This window comes from Mizuhopecten yessoensis, unplaced genomic scaffold, assembly GCF_002113885.1.
Source record: "Mizuhopecten yessoensis strain PY_sf001 unplaced genomic scaffold, ASM211388v2 scaffold5913, whole genome shotgun sequence".
In the NCBI taxonomy this organism is placed as follows: Eukaryota; Metazoa; Mollusca; class Bivalvia; order Pectinida; family Pectinidae; genus Mizuhopecten; species Mizuhopecten yessoensis.
In genome coordinates, this window is record NW_018406286.1 from 243,635 (window position 1) to 264,162 (window position 20,528).

Sequence of the window (20,528 nt, forward strand, 5' to 3'; positions counted from 1 at the left end):
GATGTTCGGAGCTGTCACAGGTATTTAAAGGACAGAGTGTCTTTTTACAATTCATGCCTTTTGTAGAAATGTGACACACATAGATAATTTCTTATTGTTAAAAAGGAATTTCCACAAACTTAAAAAATTAATGCTGATTGAGTCTCTTGGTCATATGTTGATGTGCCTTAAGAAATCGTGGGTAATGTAACAAAGATGCTGATTTTCTGTAGGAGCTGTTCCATAATTAACTGCATGGGAGGGGTGGGAGGCATTTTGTCAGAGACCCTGGCCATCACCAAACTCGGTAATAGCCTGCACTAGCTCAGTCATTATGGAGTGACCTTTTAAGCAGATATTTGTATCGTGATATGATACATATCGTAAGCAACCATATCATATCCTGAGGTAGGCATATCGTTGCAGCCTGACTTATAAGTGATTTAATATCAGGAATGGTAGGCAGATCTGGTTTAAACCACACCACCCATAATGTTTTAATGCAGGTGCGTCCCACCTCCCCCATACACCATATTATTATGGAATAGCCCTAAACAGACTTTCTGATTTTTTTCTCTAGGTGCTATAGATTCCATGGCAACTGCTTACGATGTACAGAAAGCCATCCAGACCATTCCATTATACGAGGAAGGCAATGTTGTGGAAGTGACGGTTACCTTGGTACCGAATTATCCTGCCTACAGAGTGAACTTCAATTCTAAAATCGGTAAATATACTTAGTTGTGAGTTCTCCTGTCTACAGAGTTACTTTCAGTTCTAAAATCAGTAAACACCCTTAGTTCCACCTTCTCCTGTCTACAGAGTTACTTTCAGTTCTAAAATAAGTAAACACACTTAGTTCCAACTTCTCCTGTCTACTGAGTAAACTTCAATTCTTAAATCAGTAAACACACTTAGTTCCAACTTCTCCTGGCTACTGAGTAAACTTCAATTCTTAAATCAGTAAACACGCGTAGTTCTGAATTCTCCTAACTACAGAGTTAGTGACTTTAAATTCTAAAATCAGTAAACACACTTAGTTCCAACTTGTCCTGTCTACAGAGTTACTTTCAGTTCTAAAATAAGTAAACACACTTAGTTCCAACTTCTCCTGTCTACTGAGTAAACTTCAATTCTTAAATCAGTAAACACGCGTAGTTCTGAATTCTCCTAACTACAGAGTTAGTGACTTTCAATTCGAAAATCAGTAAACACACTTAGTTCCAACTTCTCCTGGCTACTGAGTAAACTTCAATTCTTAAATCAGTAAACACACTTAGTTCCAACTTCTCCTGTCTTCAAAGTAAACTTCAGTTCTAAAATCAGTAAACACACTTAGTTCCAACTTCTCCTGTCTACTGAGTAAACTTCAATTCTTAAATCAGTAAACACACGTAGTTCTGAATTCTCCTAACTACAGAGTTAGTGACTTTCAATTCTAAAATCAGTAAACACACTTAGTTCCAACTTCTCCTGTCTACAGAGTAAACTTCAGTTCTTAAATCAGTAAACACACTTAGTTCCAATTTCTACTATCTACAGATCAGAGTAACTGTCAATTCTAGATTCAATAAACACTTAAATTACTCTGGAAAATCTGGTTATGTTTAGAATTATTCCAAGTGTAACCAGGTTTACTTTGAGGCCTTATGTGATACTATAAGGTCTTTGATATTTTCCTTAATCCGTTTTTGTTGTTGGTTCTATTTTTATAACATTCCGGATTTTGCGGCTCTGTTGCGGGTTCCGCAGAATGTATTAAATAGACCGGAAGAAATGCAACATGTGGTTTTGGAGATATGTTCTGCAAAGATTTGGTTAATTTGACAGTAATGCTGTCACCTTGTTCTTAGTAATTAAAACACAAAGATTACTCTGCTTTAGACTTGGTCACACAAGGTTAAACAGTTATGTTTACATTACATTCATTTCCATTAAGGTCCATGCAAGGATTTATTTACAGTAGCGGATGACATTTTCTTGAGAACAGATTGTAATATTTGAAACATCTAATAAAGTTTAATATGATATTGTTTTTATTATATTTTATAGGTCATATTTTTTTCCTGAACTCTTCCGAACATTTGATTAATCCAAATAATTAATTAATTAGTTGCTCATCATTTCTTTTCTCATTTAATCCAAATAATATCACCTAGAAGCAAAATTAACTTGAAGTGAGAGAAAACTGTTTAAAGAATATGAAAAGCTAAACATAGAAATCTGCAGTTAAAATAATGGAGAAATTATGAAAAAAATTAAAGTGATAAACTTGATCATGTGATTAAATTCTTTAATGTAACATTAATGCATGAGAAACAGAGCAATATTGACTTGCTATGTAAATTGTGGAGTCAAAGTAAAATTAATTTTACAGAATATAATCTTGCTTGGAATTCACTAAGACAATCAGTCAATAAGATGGTTTACTTTACTGGTAATCCCAGATGTTAAATCTCAGGAAGGCAAGCAAATTTCTATCTATATGACCAGTCAAATTTAAACGTAGGATATCTTATATTACAGTGCTGTAACATTGACGAGAAGTATACATTTTACATTAACAGGTGATTTACCAAATTTGGAACCTGTAAGTGTGATAGACCCACTAGTTGTCAGGATAACGGAGGTGACCACTGGGCAGCCTGGACGAAACACTCTGGCCTTCATCATTGGAGACAGTATCACCCCAGTTCTGGTCCCTGGGCCCCCTTCAGCAGACGACGTAAGATTCTTAGTTCAAAAGACATGCAGAGATTCATGGTGTCCGTCTGACAATCTTTGTGTCTGTCTGTTCATCTACAGTTTTATTTCCAGAGATTATCTCAGACTCCAAAAGACTAATCGTTTTGAAATTTGACATGGTGATACACTGTAAAATGAAAATGTGCAGTACGGGTTTGAAAAGTTTCTAAGGTCAAGGTCAAGTCATTGATATTACAAATATACCATGGGGTACTGTCCATATCTTGGAATCCAGAAAATCATAATCTTTTTAAAATTTGACATGGTGATATACAGTGACATATGTTGATGTGAAAAGGGGTTTAAAAGGTCAAGGTCACTAAAAATGACCATGAAAGGTGAGTAAGGTCAGGCACATGGAAGGATCCTTGTAGAACTGTTAGTTTTCTTGTTAAAGGTCACCTTATTATGTTACCCTTGTAAATTCCTTCCAGAAGACGGTGCATATAAATATGTTCTTAAAAGTCAGTCAACCATGCGTGAAATTTGGTGAAGTCAGTCTGCAATACTTTCATTCAGAGTTTGTGTAAAATTGGCGAGGAAGCAAAACAAAAAAATATGACAGGGTTACAGAAATGTGGATGCAAAGAAAGAGACTAGATTATTTTGAATAAAATTGTGTAGTTAGCTGTTAACATTTGAACTCTTATTGTATAGATGTTGTCATGACAACTCCTACAGTTTTCAGCCAAACTTTATAAAACTTCACTGATACTTGCAATGGCATTTTTGATCCAATCATTAAATGTTCTCTTTATATCCAAACTTATTTTCAATTAAGATTGCCTGAATAATATGATATATGAACATTTTAAATCAATCATTATCCTTTGGAGACTTTCTATATATGCAGCGTAACCCATTTAATCTCTCCAATAAAAAAATATTCATGTTTATGATTCAATGCTATTCTTCATTTCAGATTAAAGCCAAGCTAGAGAAAGGCATTGGGGCCAGATGTCCGAGCTACTTGAGAAAAAATATCTTTGCATCGTATTCTGAAGACTTTGAGAACAACCCAAGTTTGTTGAGCCTCGGAGGAGAAATAGTTGGAAACATAGAACCGTACTGTGGACGATACTGCCTCAAAAACGCCAAGTTCCTGTACTCCAAGTCGGCCTCTCGTGCCAGGCCACTGGGGGACAATAAGGTAACTTGTTTAAGTGTAAAGGATTTCTGATTTAGCATTTGATTAAAGCCCTGGTCACTAAAAAAACCAAAAACACTTTTTTCGTACTGTGCCCAGTGACGATGTGCAGTGCACTGGTATCAGCTCATTTTGACCTTGACCCCAAGGTCAAAGGTCAAATATGTGCAAACTTTTCAGGAACATCTTGTCCGGGCTGTAACTTTTATGCCATTAAAGATATCTTGATGAAACTTACGTGTTGTGACATTGCCCCTATGGTTCGTACCAGTCACACTGGAGATTCCACCGAGTATACCTACCCCAACTGGGGTGTATCAGTATTCTAGTAAAGATGCCAATATAAACAGATAAGTTAATCTAGCTCTGCGACATTGCCTATGTCAGAGCGATTACTGCTTGCAATCATGTACGTCTTGTTCTAGTAACAATATTCAGGGAATATATACAAAGAAGTATCAAGGTAACAGTAAATGCAAAATAACTACCCGGGTATGTAAAGAACAATAAAACACCTTATATTAATCTAACAGATCTACTACTACTGATCGCTGAGAACTGATGTATATATACACACGCGGCCGATCACTTGCTGATCTATCACTGTCCCACGACAGCAACACACACACAGGTCTTGACCAAACTACCTGTACTGGCGATAGCTCACTGCTGGCTACGGATAGCTGAGTACAACCAATGTATCACTATGACCATTGGCACTGTGATAGCTCTTTACATTGATCACTCAGCACCACTACCTGTACCTATACTGTACAATCTGTTGACCTCCACTAGAGTTATCCTGACCACTCGAGGATCCCTATAACTCCCTATAGCAATCTATTGAGCTCTCACAGTGCTGTTTTGGTTTATCTATGTAGCAGACCTGAAACACACCCTATAGCTCACCTTTGTAAGGTACGATACTTTCGGTTGAGCGATCGTAATGGGTAACAGTCTTATACAGACATACTCCATCATTGAAAGCAGTTGCTCTCTAGTATACTTACAACTAACAAGTAATGGTCTGCTCTTGTGTAGCTTATGACATAGACTGGTCGAGTGGCCATGCACACCCATTTTGGCCAGCTTATATACCCATATATCCCCCCATCCCCCCTACCTGTCAATCACCCAGAGGCCAGCCCTACTCAAGCATGTACATAACATGGAGAATGCTAAGGATAAGGAACACAGAGATTTACAAATACAAACGGCTAGCTCAGCACTTTTTCACCTACAGATGTGCAATGCTGTGTCATTAGGTCACTGTGGCCTTCACCTCAAGGTCAGACGTAAAAAAAGTCTGATTGTTTCAAACATTTAAAGGTGTACCCCAAGGTGTACCCCAAGGTGATGCCAACGGTCCCTCACTGTGTCTAATTTTGCTTAAACTTAGTATGCAAGTATATGATGGCATTGTAAACTCTTTCCAAGCACCATTTGCGACTATGGGGTCAGTTTTGAGGACATCTGTGATGGTCACCTTTACAATTAGAACTTGTCAATATTTGCATTTTATAATTTAGCAGTAGGCAGTTCCTCTAATAATAAGTTGAAATAAGTGCTAAGTTAAATATATTCTGACAAAACTTGAAGTATATCTGCATTACCCTCAGACGATGTACAGTGCACTATTGATAGGTCACTATGATCTTGATCTTGAGGTCAAAGTTCAAATAAGCACAAAGATTTCAGGAATATCTAGTCCGGACCATAACATTTAAACTGTAAAAGGGGAGACATAAATCTCTTGTTAGTTTATAATATTTAATAACAATTATGATGATGATGATGTCATAATGAAGATGATAAAGATTGTTTGGATGATGATGACGATGATGATGATTAATAGCGAGATGATTCATGTGCTATATCATATATCCTAGAAAATGTTTGAAAAATAAGAAATTACTGTAACAGGAAAGAGAATAGTGTGCTTCCACTGGGGATCAAACCCACGTTCTCCAGGTTCCTAGTCAGACGCTCTACCACTGAGTTAAAGGGAAATTCCCACTAGCTCAAAGCTAGAAGGTGACCTTGATCCTATATGTACAATTGAAATCTGCCACATTACAAAAAACAAAAAAACAAAAATAATATTTGTATCAAAAACGAAAATTTACGGTTACCGTAACAACTGATGACAGTATTCTGTCAATTGCCAACAGGACATTTAAATGACTGCCATTGTGAGATTCTGGGTATGGCGGTACGTGAGAAAATGTGTCATATTTACTGTTCACTTTACTATGTCTCTGATGTATGTATAACATGTGGTCTCTTCTGCAGCTTTGTCTGGCCTACCAAGGAGATGTGGGAAATCAACTGTCCTTACGATGTGTAGACGGTAACACTGACGTCACTGAGAGGGTCGACATTGACTTCACGACGACCAAAGATAAACAGTAAGTGTGGAAATTAGATCAGTGTAATGTACAATACTGAGTGGAATACAAGTGGAATTAAGTGTAAAGTGTGGTCAGTTATAGTCCATGATGTATAGGTGTCAACACCTGAAACCTCAAATGGCGGAGATCTCCTACTTCGACATTTCCAATGAGGGAGAAAGTGCATGAATCCCGACTGAAACTGCTTTGCTCAATTTATCTTTCCCATCTGTTATGATCATTACACACGCCCTGCATAACTATAGGAGATCATTTGTCCATATTTATAACAAGTTGACGCAGCAGTAAGCCAAGTACAAGTGTGTACAATGCACAGTGTTTCTGTTTGTTGGGGTTTTTTTTGTGTGTGTGTGTGTGGGGGGGGGGGGGGGGGGGGGGGGGGGAGGACCCTGTGATGAAATTGGAAAAGAAATCATTGACAGTAGCCATTTTGGGAAATTTAAATATCATTATAATAAATCTGAGTACATAAAATTAGATTGTTTTACTTTTATTTAAGCCTGTCTTTATGACAACATGATCATTTCTACATAATGCTTCATTTTCAGAACTCAGTCAATTGGTAGGAATTTATTCAAATATGTGCATATATTTGTTTAGAATTCCATATTGTGAATTTGATAGGGGCAAACTGGGAAAAATTACACACTTTTTCAATTGGGAATGGGTCCTTTAAACATACCTAAAAAGTACCCTGATAGACCCCAGTATGTGTTATGTGTGGTCAGTTTGTCCTCTACAATGTCCTTTTTAATGACAGCTGGACATACCGCTGTGTCCAGTTGAAGGACCTTCTGGGTGAGACCAGTGTCTGTAGACGGTCAAGTGCTGGTCTGATGTCCATCAGATTTACAAGTCCAGTCCATGACTACTACATTGATGTCGTCAACCTGGGGTCAAAGTTCACCACCACTGATACGCCAGGTGAGAGTTCAGGGTATTTTAACTCATTCACCCCTGAAATTTCATAATGAGCTATTCCAACCTTTGAATTGGAAAAGTTCAAATGTGTTTTTAGAGGTGAATGAGTTAAATTATGATAGCATTAAGAAATACAGGAAAAACCAGCTTCCACTTTATGTACAGAAAATAAGTTAAAAAATATGTAAAAGCGGATTTCAATATTATAATCCAAACTTGGATTGACTTTGAATACATAATTATTTAGATCACTGATTACCATTATTCAAATGCAATCAACTTAGTTTGTTTATTGAAAATATTCATATTGCAAAATATGTGTGGTTTACACAATATGATAGAATGTATGATGTAAAATGTTGATCAATCACAGAGTATTTGTACTACTATCTGCCTTGAAAATGAACTGTAACAGTACTAATGTCGGTGTACTAGAAAGCCTAACAATATAATGTCAGACTAGAAGGAGATTCTGTTTCTCTCAGACATACATAATGTATGTGTCCTTCTGTTTCTCTCAGACATAGAGAATGTATGTGTCCTTCTGTTTCTCTCAGACATAGAGAATGTATGTGTCCTTCTGTTTCTTGTCAATAGGATATTGTGAATTCTACTTTTTTTTATGGAATCCAAGACTAATGTTATTCCATTCCTCTTGGACAAAAGTACATTATTCTATTTCTCTTTAAAAGAAAACATGGAATTCTGTCTCTATCTGACAGAAAATATGATATTGTATTTATTTTGAGCAGATATGATATGGGAACAGAGGACTAGCCCTACCATGCCTGCAGGAGAAATGATTTCGTCCATTAATGTAAAATCACTCTCCAACAAAAACCCAGGAATGTTCTCTTTTGAGGTTTCCATGGTGATGTACAACTGTGGACACACCGTTCCTCAGATAAAACCTTACGGGGGACGACAAGTAAGAAACACATCGACCAGGAAATCATAGCGTGTAGCTTTTACACAATCTAAATAGAACTAATTAAAAAGTTATCATAATTAACCTTTAGAAAATGTTGATTAAAATGTGATTTCAGACAGTTGATCAAGCTAATTATGAGAGGAAAGCAATTTAAAGGATTTTTTTATCATTTTAACTAAAAATGCTGCCAGCATTTTGGATGTAACCACATTTTTTTGTGGGCAAAAATCAACTCTCATGAAAAGTAAATATACATTAATGAGACATTAAGACACAGTTCAAATAAATATGATGTGTGTCTATCAGAAAGTTCCCACAGGGTACATAACAAAATAAATAGCAACGATCACTCGAGATCTATGTCCAAGATTTCGGGCATTTTTTTTTCAGATTTCAAAGAACGTTTTTGAAGTGACATCAAAGTCAGGAAACAATGTAAGGGTGACAGTGAAAAGATTCCAAGCGGCGACTCACCCCATTGGTGGAACAACCACCTTGAAAGCAAATGGTAAAAAGAAAAGTGAGTATGAAGTGTCAGTGGCTCCTACCAACTGTACAACAGGACATTTTTGCCCAGTCAAACTTTTGCCGTTCGCCCATGAAATACATTTTCGCCCAGTGTTAATTTCGTCCTTTACATTCACTTACTATGTTTATCATGCTGTTTACTTATATTAGCTGTAATGATAGCTTCGGTCTCATTATGAAGGGTAAAAAGGCGAAAATTGATGTTGTAGGTCAATTATATCTTTGTTTGTATTGTCATGTATTCAGTCATGTTTATTTATGTGTGTTACTGGTTACAGGGAGTGGCGAAGCTCCTGCCCTAATAAATAGATAGAATGAAGCACGTATGATTTCCTATACCCATGTACAGACATGTTTTATACATGGTCCATGAAATATAAAAGACATTGTCAACAGACACACAAACACTTGTACTCCAAGTTGATATGGTGACAATACTAAAATTTGGGCTTCAGAGTAGACATCATAATAAATTAATAATGAACTCCCATAAAATACTATAAAAAGTCAATACCAGGAACATTTACGATTTCATGAATATTTCATTGATAAAAAGTATTGGATTGCTAACAGATTCCACATATCACCCAGCATGATGTCACTCATCCAATGCAAGATTATATGTGAGTTACCAAGAATTTCAGATACAGTGAACACATCTTTTATCCTATGTAGTTAGTCCTCTTCCTGCTGGGTTGCACACATAAGTCCATCACCAGAGATTTCCACTTATGTCTGTCTTGGGATCACCGGTGTATTTGTCCCCATGTCCAGTCTTTCTGTTTTAGTTCTTTGTCAACAGACCGTCTCCAGGTTTCCTTTGGTCTTCCTCTCTTCCTTTTTCCTGGTGGTGTCCATCTCCTTGCTACCCTAGGGATGGAATCTGGGTGTGCTCTGGAGACATGTCCGATCAACCTCCATCTCATTGCTACCCTAGAGATGGAATCTGGGTGTGCTCTGGAGACAGGTCCGATCTACCTCCATCTCATTGATACCCTAGGGATGGAATCTGGGTGTGCTCCGGAGACAGGTCCGATCTACCTCCATCTCATTGCTACCCTAGGGATGGAATCTGGGTGTGCTCCGGAGACAGGTCCGATCTACCTCCATCTCATTGCTACCCTAGGGATGGAGTCTGGGTGTGCTCCGGAGACAGGTTCAATCTACCTCCATCTCATTGCTACCCTAGGGATGGAGTCTGGGTGTCCTCTGGAGATGTCCAATCTACCTCCATCTCATTGCTACCCTAGGGAGGGAGTCTGGGTGTGCTCTGGAGACATGTCCAATCTACCTCCATCTCATTGCTACCCTAGGGAGGGAGTCTGGGTGTGCTCTGGAGACATGTCCAATCTACCTCCATCTCATTGCTACCCTAGGGATGGAGTCTGGGTGTGCTCTGGAGACAGGTCCGATCTACCTCCATCTCCTTCTCTTGACTTCTTGTGAAAGTGGACCACGGAATGTGAATTTGGACCAAATTCAAACTATTCCAAAAATCAACACATGTGTGTGGCCATAGTCTGGCCCTCAGTGGCTTGGGGGAAAGATTGAAACTGGGGTATAGGGGTGAAGGTCTAGTGGGGAGTCCTAGGGCAAAACCCCAAAGAAGCTGTAGAATTATAAGCATGTCAGGGCCAAAAAAGGTCAGTTAGGCTACAGAGAGTGTGGGGGGGGGGGGGGGGGGGGGCCNTGCCAACATTTGGTATCTCCCATTGTATTTTCATTCACATGACTTTGTGTGACAGATGTAAATGTATGATGTGACTTAAGTTGTGAAAAAAGTACATTATGTTGTGACTGTAAGTGACGGAGGTTTTGTATGTTGTGGTTTTTGTGACAGAGGTGCTGTATAATGTACCTAGTTTTTGTGACAGTATGTTTTTTGTTCGTTACAGAGGTGCCTGTAAGCTGGGATATGGATGAGTACAGAGTGACGGAACACCTGGAGAACATTGACCTGGAGGCCATGGGTTTACTGGAGGTGGTCAAACACGGACACTGTGCTGACTTCACCTGGACTTATAAATTTGTCACAAAGCTGGGAAAACAGGAACTGTTAGAGGTAAGAGAAAACTATAGATATATATGTTTCTCAACCTCTGTGTTGACAAGGTGTTCTCATTATATATAGGGGCATGTGAGTACATGTGAAGTAGAAATAGACAACTTTTATGTACATAGATATGGGAGATGTATGTATACATAATTTTGGCTCGCATCTTTTTTTTAATTTTTTTTTACATGTTTTTTATTTTCTTTCGCATCTTTACAAGTCTTACTTATGACACAGAAATTTTACACCAAGGGTAAATTTTCCTATATAGGTCCTATATGCTTGATGAAGACTATCAGTCAGATCTGGTCTCTGTCTGAGTCTCTCTTCGTGAAGCAGCTCAGTGATGTTAGAGTGTTTGTCTAGATATTAATCAAGTTTGAGCTTTGGTAGGTTATTGTTTAATGATGCCGATAACACCAGGTCACTCCGACCTTCATCCTTTCACACAAACTAAGTGACCTAGTTGATTTCAGAATTTGAATGTGAAAATTGACCAATCATAGACCAGAATTCTAGATGGACCAAAGTTTATTAATCATCAGTTTTCCATATTTTTCTGCATCTTTCTCGGCATCAGAAAAATCTGTATTTTGATTTTGTGAATTTGGCTTATTTAAAAGTCCAAATTCTCCATATTAAATATCTTCAAAGTCAGTTTTTCTGCTTTTTCTCCATGTTTTCTCCACGACCGTCAAATTTGACGGTAGTATTATGGTATGGCGTTGTCCGTCCGTCCGGCGTAAACTTTGTTTGTCCGGTAATCTCCTCCGACATTTTTCGACTGATCTATTTGAAACTTAGTATACATTATAATCATGATATGAAGTTGTGTCTCCCTTAAAAGGATTTTGATTCAACAATTTTTCCAAAAGTTATTGCCCTTTGTTCATTTCAGTATTCAAATTTTGTCCGGCAATCTCCTCCTACATTTTTCGACCGATATCTATGAAACTTGGTATACATGATAATCATGATATGAAGGTGTGTCTCCCTTAAAAGAATTTGATTCGACAATTTTTCCAAAAGTTATTGCCCTTTGTTCATTTCAGTATTCAAATTTTGTCCGGCAATCTCCTCCTACATTTTTCGACCGATATCTATGAAACTTGGTATACATGATAATCATGATATGAAGGTGTGTCTCCCTTAAAAGAATTTGATTCGACAATTTTTCCAAAAGTTATTGCCCTTTGTTCATTTCAGTATTTGATTTTTGTCCGGCAATCATCTCCTACATTTTTTGACCGATCTCTTTGAAACTTGGTATACATTATAATCATGATATGAAGTTGTGTCTCCCTTAAAAGAATTTTGATTCGACGATTTTTGCAAATTTTATTGCCTTTGTTCATTTCAGTATTTGATTTTTTGTCTGAAGATTTTCTCCTACATTTTTATAGCATATCAGCTAACCACTCTTAGAATGATGCAGATCTCATTTCAATGTAAGAAAGTATATAACACTTTATGGCATTCGATGGGCGTATTTTGTTCCGCCCCGCGGTACTCTTGTTTCCATATATATTCTCTGTATCAAAAAGAAGGCAGAATCATTTTCCACATGGAAAAAATATGGGAAAATGTGGAGTTCTGCATAAAATATGGAGATTTGAAGTAGGGGTAGTGCTACAACTTCAATCAGCAGGATTTGTGATAGTCACTGCAGGGTTAGCTTTGGGGACCTTGTAATGGCTCGTTTACAATCAGCACTTGTTTCTAGTTTCTTTTAGTTTTTATTGGTTCCTTCTGTATAGGTGGTGGAGACGGATCCAATCGGGGGACCATTTGAGTCGGAAGTGAAACGGCAACGTACCGGGAGGACGGAATATGATCCTTGTACTCCGGATCAAATAAGGACGCCTCATACCAAACCACAGGTAACACACCGCACACAAACTAGAGTTTAGTCGTAGAATCTAAATTTCATTTGTAAACAAACCTTTAGTGTATCATAAATGTAAACATTTAAAGTGCTTTTAGTTATTAATTAAGATGTGCTACAGCTAGTATTTGAGGAATTTTATTGTGTGTACATTTTCCCTCTACTTTGCGACTATGAATGACCCACTCCCTGTTTGAGACAGTTTATGTTTTGCATCAAGGTATTTTCAATGATAAATTTTCCCTTCTCTAACCAGACAAGCAACCGCTAAATAATGGCATTGAGTGTAAAAGGTACTGTAATTTCCCTTTCTCAAGCAACCACATTTTCCGTTAGTCATAACATGTATGGGTTCTTTAATAAGATTCATCAGTATGGAAATATGAACCTTGGTAATATATGATGCATGTGTATACCCTCCCTAATGATGTGTGAAATGTCCCGGGTCGAGTGAAATAAAAAAAATACACAATTTCATCACATCGCTGTGCAGGTAAAATACAAATCGCTCACTCAGTCGTGGCCTGACAAAGAGACCAGTTGGTCTTTAAAAGGTGCGACATGTTTAATGCGTACATTGTTTGTGCAAAAAGGTAAAACTTTGATATTGATGAATGAGATTACGTGGTGACAATGTCATCGCCATTAATGTGCTTTGTCGTTGATGACCGTAAAGCAATAAAATCTACGATTAAGAGTGAGTCAGCCTCCACCCCAGTCAGCAAGAAACAAAACGTTTTAGATTTAAAATTAAAAGAATGAGAGTTGAAGGCTGAATGAATGTAACTTTTGTGCCAGAACATGCTGACATATAAAGCATATTTGATACTGTGTACCAGGAAATTGTTTCTGCAGTTTAATTTCCGACTTTTTCGCCGTCCGTATACAGTAGTTGTTGATATTTGTGTGTTGTAGGTGTCTGTGACGGTGAACTCCATACCCTCAGCCTGTAGTGGACACTGTCAGTTTGAGTGGACAGACATTGACACCCCAACCATCACCTCATTTTCTCCTTTACAAGGTTTGATCCTGTTTTACAATGTTAAAATAATCCTAAAAGGCGGCAATATTATAGATAATCCAAAGAAGTCTCACACAACGAATATGTAGTCTTAAACAGTTGAATCCTTCTTTTACAATTCAAACTAGCACACCTGGAGTTTTTACGAAAGTTATGAAAGCTGTCACTGAAAAGGTTCATTTAGTAGGAATATTAGGTATATATGTAAGTTTCATCAAGTCACTGCTATGTAAGAATGATGTTCTCACCCAGACGCTTCATTGTGGTGAACAAGCTTAAGGGGAAGTAACTCCCAAGCTGGCTGAATGTCAGCGAAACTGTCTGGGTGCAAGAACATCATTTTTAAATAGCAGTGACTTGATGAAACTAACATATAATATGAAAGCTATGTCAAGGTTTTGTTTTCAAAGCTGGTATTTAGAAAGGCTGTAAAAAATATTCATAGATCATCCATAAAGTTCTCAGGAAGGATCTGAAAATACTCACAAAACATGGTATTTCAGGTAGTGTTGGTGATCAGCTGACCATCACAGGCTCCCTCTTCAGTGGGAACATGGAAGACAACAGAGTGACTGTTGGGGATCTGGACTGTCCACTGGACTGTACAGCACCATCGTCCTGCGACGAGACACAGCTTGTCTGTTCCCTTGGTAACGGGCCGACTGGGTCAGTCAATGTGACTGTTAGAGTACCCAGTAAAGGCGAGACCACAACAACCACAGCCTCAAAGTTCATGTACACGTCAGGTGTGGACAGTTATACACCAGTAAAGGGCAGTATAGCAGGTAAGTAAAAATTACCACGGCCTCACAGTTCACGTACACGTCAGGTGTGGACAGTTATACGCCAGTAAAGGGCAGTATAGCAGGTATTAGTAAAACAATTAAACTCTATTTCCCTTATTGTCCCCACCCTTTTCCCCAAGAGAGTGGGGGGGGGGGGGGCACATCCTCCATTTAGTTGTCTTTGCCTGCAGGTTCTCTTGATAAGGATTGGCTAAAATCTTTCCATTTGTGTCGAAGAAAAAACGATTTTAAAATAGTTCCCTCTATTTACAATATTGGGCCCTGCACCCTTCATTTATACAAAATTTAGTCACCATTGCCTACATTTGATCTACAACAAATTTGGAGATAATTCCTTTATTCACTCAGAAGCTTTTAAAAGATTCATCTCTATTTCGCCTAATGGGCCCTGCCCCGCTGCCCCCAAGATTCATGGCCACATACTCTGTTTATAAAAACTTGAATCCTCTTCACCCAAAGATGCTCTAGAACAAGTTAGGTTCAAATCCTTTCATCAGTACAAAAGGAGAAGATTTTTGAATATTTTCCTTTATTTCCCCGTGTCTGTCTGCCCCCAGTGGGGCCACATTTTCCATTTATACAAAATTGAATCCCCTTTTCCCAAAGATTCTCTAAAACAAGTTTGGATCAAATTGCTTCATTGGTAAAAAAGGAGAAAGATTTTTAATTTTTTCCTCTATTTTCCCTATTGGGCTCCACTGATGTGCCCCAAAGCATCAGGTTATACAAAATTGAATCTTTTTTACCCTAAGGACGTTCCAGACCACATTTGGTTTAAATCCCTACAATTATAAATAAGGAGAAACATTTTCCACTATTTCGGAGGGGGGGGGGGGGCGGATGTCCTCAGTTTATACAAATTGAGAAGCATTTGGCCAATGATACTTCACACCAAATTTGGTGAAAAGTTCAGGGAAGACGGACGCTGTAGGTAGGTATCTGTCGTCAAAAGGGAAGATCAACGGGTAAGTTTAAAATGGCTTTAGATAGAATTTTATATATCTAGATGATTCTTTCACATTTTGAAGGTAGGTGAGTAGAGGGTAGCATTTTCTTTATCTACATGATATTCTATAGTACAGTCAATCTAGTATTATAGACACATTATTTGGGAATTCCATAGACTGGTCTGTTATTGCAAAGTGGTCTCTTAATTAATACAGGTCATAACATTAAAAAAAATATGAGGGGGAAATTAAATTTTGAGATGGTCTCATAACACAGGTAATCTCTTATATAATAGAGGAATGTTTAGCTCAGAATATAGGGTGTTTAACCTATTTCCCTGTTTCCATACATGCACATACTTGCCAATTTTTAAATTTCCATAGGGGAGATTATGCAGGCTCAGAATTAAAAACTTAAAAAATAAAAGGGGAGATAATGCAGGCTCAGAATTAAAAACTTAAAAAATAAAAGTTGTGTATATAACCCCTAGGGGAAATATAAGTCTTTTAAATGGCATCTTTTGAGCTGTTCTTTCAGATGAAATCATCAGATCTTAGAAAATAGAAATAGTTTAGCAAACTGGTTGAAAATGATCAGTTTTAGGGTCCAAAATTGGTATTCTCCCTCCAAAATAGGGAGAGTTGGCTTGTATGCCTTTTGCTGTTTCAAGGACATAAAACCCCAAACAATCAAAAGTGAGCAGGTTTTACTATACAATGTTTGACTCTGTTCGAGTGTATTATTGAAAATTAAGATCAACATGACATGTTTTTCCAGGTGGGACACTCCTGACCTTTACGGGACATGGTATTCCCTCGGATGTGTCCGTTAGGATTGGATCCCAAAGCTGTACAGTAGTACTACCTGTTGCTACTTCTCGGTTCTCCTGTCAGACGCCTGCTCAGGTTAGTGTCAGCATCCATAATCTCTATGTCAGATTTTTATTTTAAATCCATTTCATTAGTAAAGGATCCCTGCACCCCTGCTGAAATCTGGAACTATTTACTGGAATCTGAGACTGTAGCTTTGATAAATCATCATAAAGAAACCATACCTTGTGGGACTTTTATGAATTTTTTTAAAGAAATAAACTTAATCAACAACAGTACTCCGAGTGTAAAAATACGTACTGCATGGCTAGACTGGGATTCGAACAATGCCCTTCAGATTGATATACTATCGCTCTAACCGATTGAGCTACAATGTACCCGGTCGACAGAAGTGTCCTGGCCCAACTGTCATCGTGTGCTACAGTTATATCAAAGTGAAAGATCAGGGGAGATTACTGTATATAGGAAAAAACCCACAGTCCAATTGGACAGGAATCCTTAAAAGGTCTATTATATCATTCTTTAATCTCACTATGCTGCTATCCAGTAAACATGGGCTCTTTATATGGATTCTGACTAAAATATTGAGTGAAACAAATTATTTAGGAAGAAAATTGAAAAATAAACTTAAGATTTTATATATACATTTTCCTAGCTTGTGATGCTATAACTAAGATCGTGACAATTCTTTTTGTTGAAAACAGATTGCTGGTGACAAGTTTGTCTCTGTTACGATTGGTGGGAGAATATTTGATAACTTTCCAAAGTTTACCTACGACTCAAGTACAACAGTGACACCAGTTGTCAGGGCCAGAACGATGTCATCTCCAAATCCGTCCATTTTAGGTTAGTTATAGTGACGTGTTTTCTTTGTGTGTTGCAGATAGAAATATCAGGAATGAAGGAAACAGTAATACTATGATTTAAAAATGAGAACATATCATTCGTGGCATTTCATGTGGCATTGATGTATATTGACTTCCTAATGAAGGCAATAACATGACTTCATGGTTTACATTACAAATAATTTGTCATGTGTTTCAGTAAAAGCAGGAATCTGTCAGATAAAAAAAATTGTGCCCCCCCTCCTCCCCCCCTTAAAAAAAAGAAACGAGGGGGATGGGGCATAACGTGTTACCAATTTGTTGATCCCATCCTTTCACCTCACATCATATCACATTGTATCACAATACATTGTCACTGCTCTACTAAGTTCATTTATTTATAGATATCTATCAGATTTTGTATACAAAAATCAATATGAGAATATCTCAAATGCATTAGGTTTTTTTAGGGTCCCAAGGTCAATGTCAAGGTCACTGTTGCTATTTATAGATCAACCACTGTTATTTTATCAACAGGTTCATTGTCATCAGTTTACCAACTTCGGGGGCAGGGGAGCATTCCTGTTTTCTTGATTTCTGAATGCTGGTTATGAGATAGACTACTTTTTCACACCTGTACATGTGTATGTGAAAGATTTACAGTTAAGTAACAGAAGTTTATCATGTTTTGATTTGTAGGGGGAGAAACTGTCAGTTTTACTGGAAGTGGATTTGAGAATGCTTGCACAAAGCTGCTTCTGGTCAAGCCAGGTACCCATGGTGAAACTGACACTATGGTATCAGCTGATGTTGACGTGGTCAGTGACACAGAAGCTACAGCCGTGCTACCTAGCACTCGGCCAGGTGTTTACAACATCCGGATCCAATGTCAACATGGTTATGCCTTGAACGAGTAAGTACTGTATGATAATAATAATATACAACATTCATACTGTATACCGGGAAACTTCTGCTCTTTACCGGTAAAATCTATTATTTTTTGTCTTTCATCAGTATAATTTAATCTGTTATTTTTCGCCCTTCACTGGTAAAATCTGTTATTTTCGCCCTTCAACGGTATAATCTGTTAATTTCGCTCTTCACCAGTAAAATCTGTTATTTTCACCCTTCACTGGTAAAAAAAAATTGTTTGCACTTTACATATTATTACTATTTCATAAGTTGTGTGCATATATTCACCGTGGCGAAAATTTTTCCTAAATTGAGGCAAAAGTTAAACTGCGTCGAAAATTTCTTTGTATACAGATTATTTTGTTTTAATTCTGATAACGTGAATTGAAATCTTTGGCTACTCTAATATATATCCTTCCATCATGAATGAATTGTATCCATTTCAAAATGCTTTGGTTTAATCAAGCCTTTTGTGTCTTTTGTGTGTAGCAACAGCTACATGTAAGGTATAATTATATATGAATACTGAATCTATGGTATTTTGTCTTTCATGTCTGGTAATATTTTCTTTCTTTAGGGCATACATTCTTAAAGTAAAATAGAGAAATTTATTCCAATTTAGACACATCTTAGTATGAGCATGATGGTGACTGTCTCAGAGAATAGCAAAATTAAATCCCCTGTTAAAAAAATAACAACTAAACAGTATTAAGGACTTTGTGGTGGTTTTTTTTATGAATTTGTGGTTTTTGATATTATGATGATTTTATAATTTTGTTTTCATTTTCATTATTGTTTTTTTTATCTTCAACAGGAATAATCTTCAGATTGAATACCAGTTTGCTATTAAAGCAGTGCATCCACTCATGGGGTCCGCTTACGGGGGCACCAGGGTGACTTTTAAAGGAGTAGGGTTTGGAGACGACCACTCTAAGCTCACCACAACAGTTGGTAGCCATGTCTGTGTGATTGACCCTGTGACCTTTAGTTCCACAGAGTTTGTGTGCCAGGTGGCCAGAACAGGGAAGATACACACCATCAGCAACAACGGCACCAGTGCCAGTGAGTAATACACAGTCGTAGTAGTTAACAATTAAAACAATCAATGTCAACTGCAAAAACACTAGTGCTACTGATGACAAAGAGTCGAACCACCCACAAAACGTCACCAACAAAAACACTAGTGCTACTGATGACAAAGAGTAAAACCACCCACAAAATGTCACCAACAAAAACACCAGTGCTACTGATGACAAAGAGTAAAACCACCCACAAAACGTCACCAACAAAAACACCAGTGCTACTGATGACAAAAAGTCGAACCACCCACAAAACGTCACCAACAAAAACACTAGTGCTATTGATGACAAAAAGTCAAACCACCCACAAAACGTCACCAACAAAATCATTACTGCTATTGATGACATAAAGTCAAGCCACCCACAAAACGTTACCAACAAAAACACTAGTGCTATTGATGACAAAAAGTCAAAACACCCACAAAACGTCACCAACAAAAACACCAGTGCTACTGACACAAAGAGTGATATTCTATGGCATTTGTTGAAAATTATATTCCCTTTGGAGACTGTTCGTTTCGACAAATTTAATTGACATATAGACTGTACAGTCAAATAGCTGTGTTCATAGCTAAATGTGAGTGATATGGAGGTTTTACTGTATGGTGAATGATTATGTGTTTCAGGGTTAGGTACGGGGTATAACTGGCACCCTCGGAATGGACAGTACGAGGTCGGCGATACAATCCAGTGGTCGTTCAAAGCTCCTCAGGATGAATTTAAGATGGGTGTTTACGAGCTGATAAATGCCACTGGAACGGAGGAACTGATAAACGGAATTAACAGTGGTGATCCTGTTCATATAGGTACTCAGCTAGTTAATGATAGCAGGATCGTTATATCTGTTATGTAGGTACTCAGCTAGTTAATGATAGCAGGGTCGTTATATCTGTTATTGTAATTATTAACATAGAATGCCATGCACACACTTATGTTTCTATAAAAATGATATTTCTTAAAACACAATGAGTTAGTTAATCAAAACAGAAAGAGGTCTGAGATATCAGGAAAACACTTTTTCCTACTTGGGAAAATAAAGTGTTTATGAGCTTAAAACATTTTATATTTAGTTCCAAATTTGGTCAGCGTCATTTTGAAGCTTCTCCTTCCGCCTTGAATAGTTATGAGACAACCATTAGAAGCAAACATTTTGGTGATGTCAGGCTGTTCCAGGAATCTTGTTTGCACTGACGACACAGACACTTTAATATTAAAAATATAAGGGAATATCTGTATTTAGGTCAATTATACCTGAACATTATAAGAGAATGTAAATATGAGGATTGAACAGCCTTGTTTCAGTGTTCATGCCGATACAACTTCATGGTTAATATATATGTAATTGATTCGCATTCATATCGGCAGGAAAATTGAAAAACTGCTTTTCAATCCTTAATTATGAGCAATTACATACCATGAAACACTTAAGGAAGCTACATTCATTGTATCGTGAGGTGTAACTATTAATCTATTAGGGCAAAAAAGTAATGCATGCCATTATATAGACC

General features: G+C 37.5%; 1 protein-coding gene across 1 annotated transcript in view; it reads left to right on the forward strand.

The window, feature by feature from the left end:
• The first annotated feature begins 3,176 nt into the window (after window positions 1-3,176).
• LOC110451271 (fibrocystin-L-like) overlaps window positions 3,177-20,528 on the forward strand; it is a 56,530-nt gene continuing 39,178 nt past the window's right edge. Inside the window, exons 1-15 of the mRNA XM_021499189.1 lie at window positions 3,177-3,188; window positions 3,647-3,874; window positions 6,164-6,279; window positions 7,043-7,206; window positions 7,956-8,131; window positions 8,525-8,654; window positions 10,558-10,724; window positions 12,473-12,595; window positions 13,516-13,621; window positions 14,125-14,406; window positions 16,153-16,280; window positions 16,910-17,051; window positions 17,729-17,942; window positions 18,756-19,003; window positions 19,647-19,826. Coding sequence (XP_021354864.1) covers window positions 3,177-3,188; window positions 3,647-3,874; window positions 6,164-6,279; window positions 7,043-7,206; window positions 7,956-8,131; window positions 8,525-8,654; window positions 10,558-10,724; window positions 12,473-12,595; window positions 13,516-13,621; window positions 14,125-14,406; window positions 16,153-16,280; window positions 16,910-17,051; window positions 17,729-17,942; window positions 18,756-19,003; window positions 19,647-19,826 — 2,416 coding nt within the window. The remainder of the gene's footprint in view (window positions 3,189-3,646; window positions 3,875-6,163; window positions 6,280-7,042; window positions 7,207-7,955; window positions 8,132-8,524; window positions 8,655-10,557; window positions 10,725-12,472; window positions 12,596-13,515; window positions 13,622-14,124; window positions 14,407-16,152; window positions 16,281-16,909; window positions 17,052-17,728; window positions 17,943-18,755; window positions 19,004-19,646; window positions 19,827-20,528) is intronic.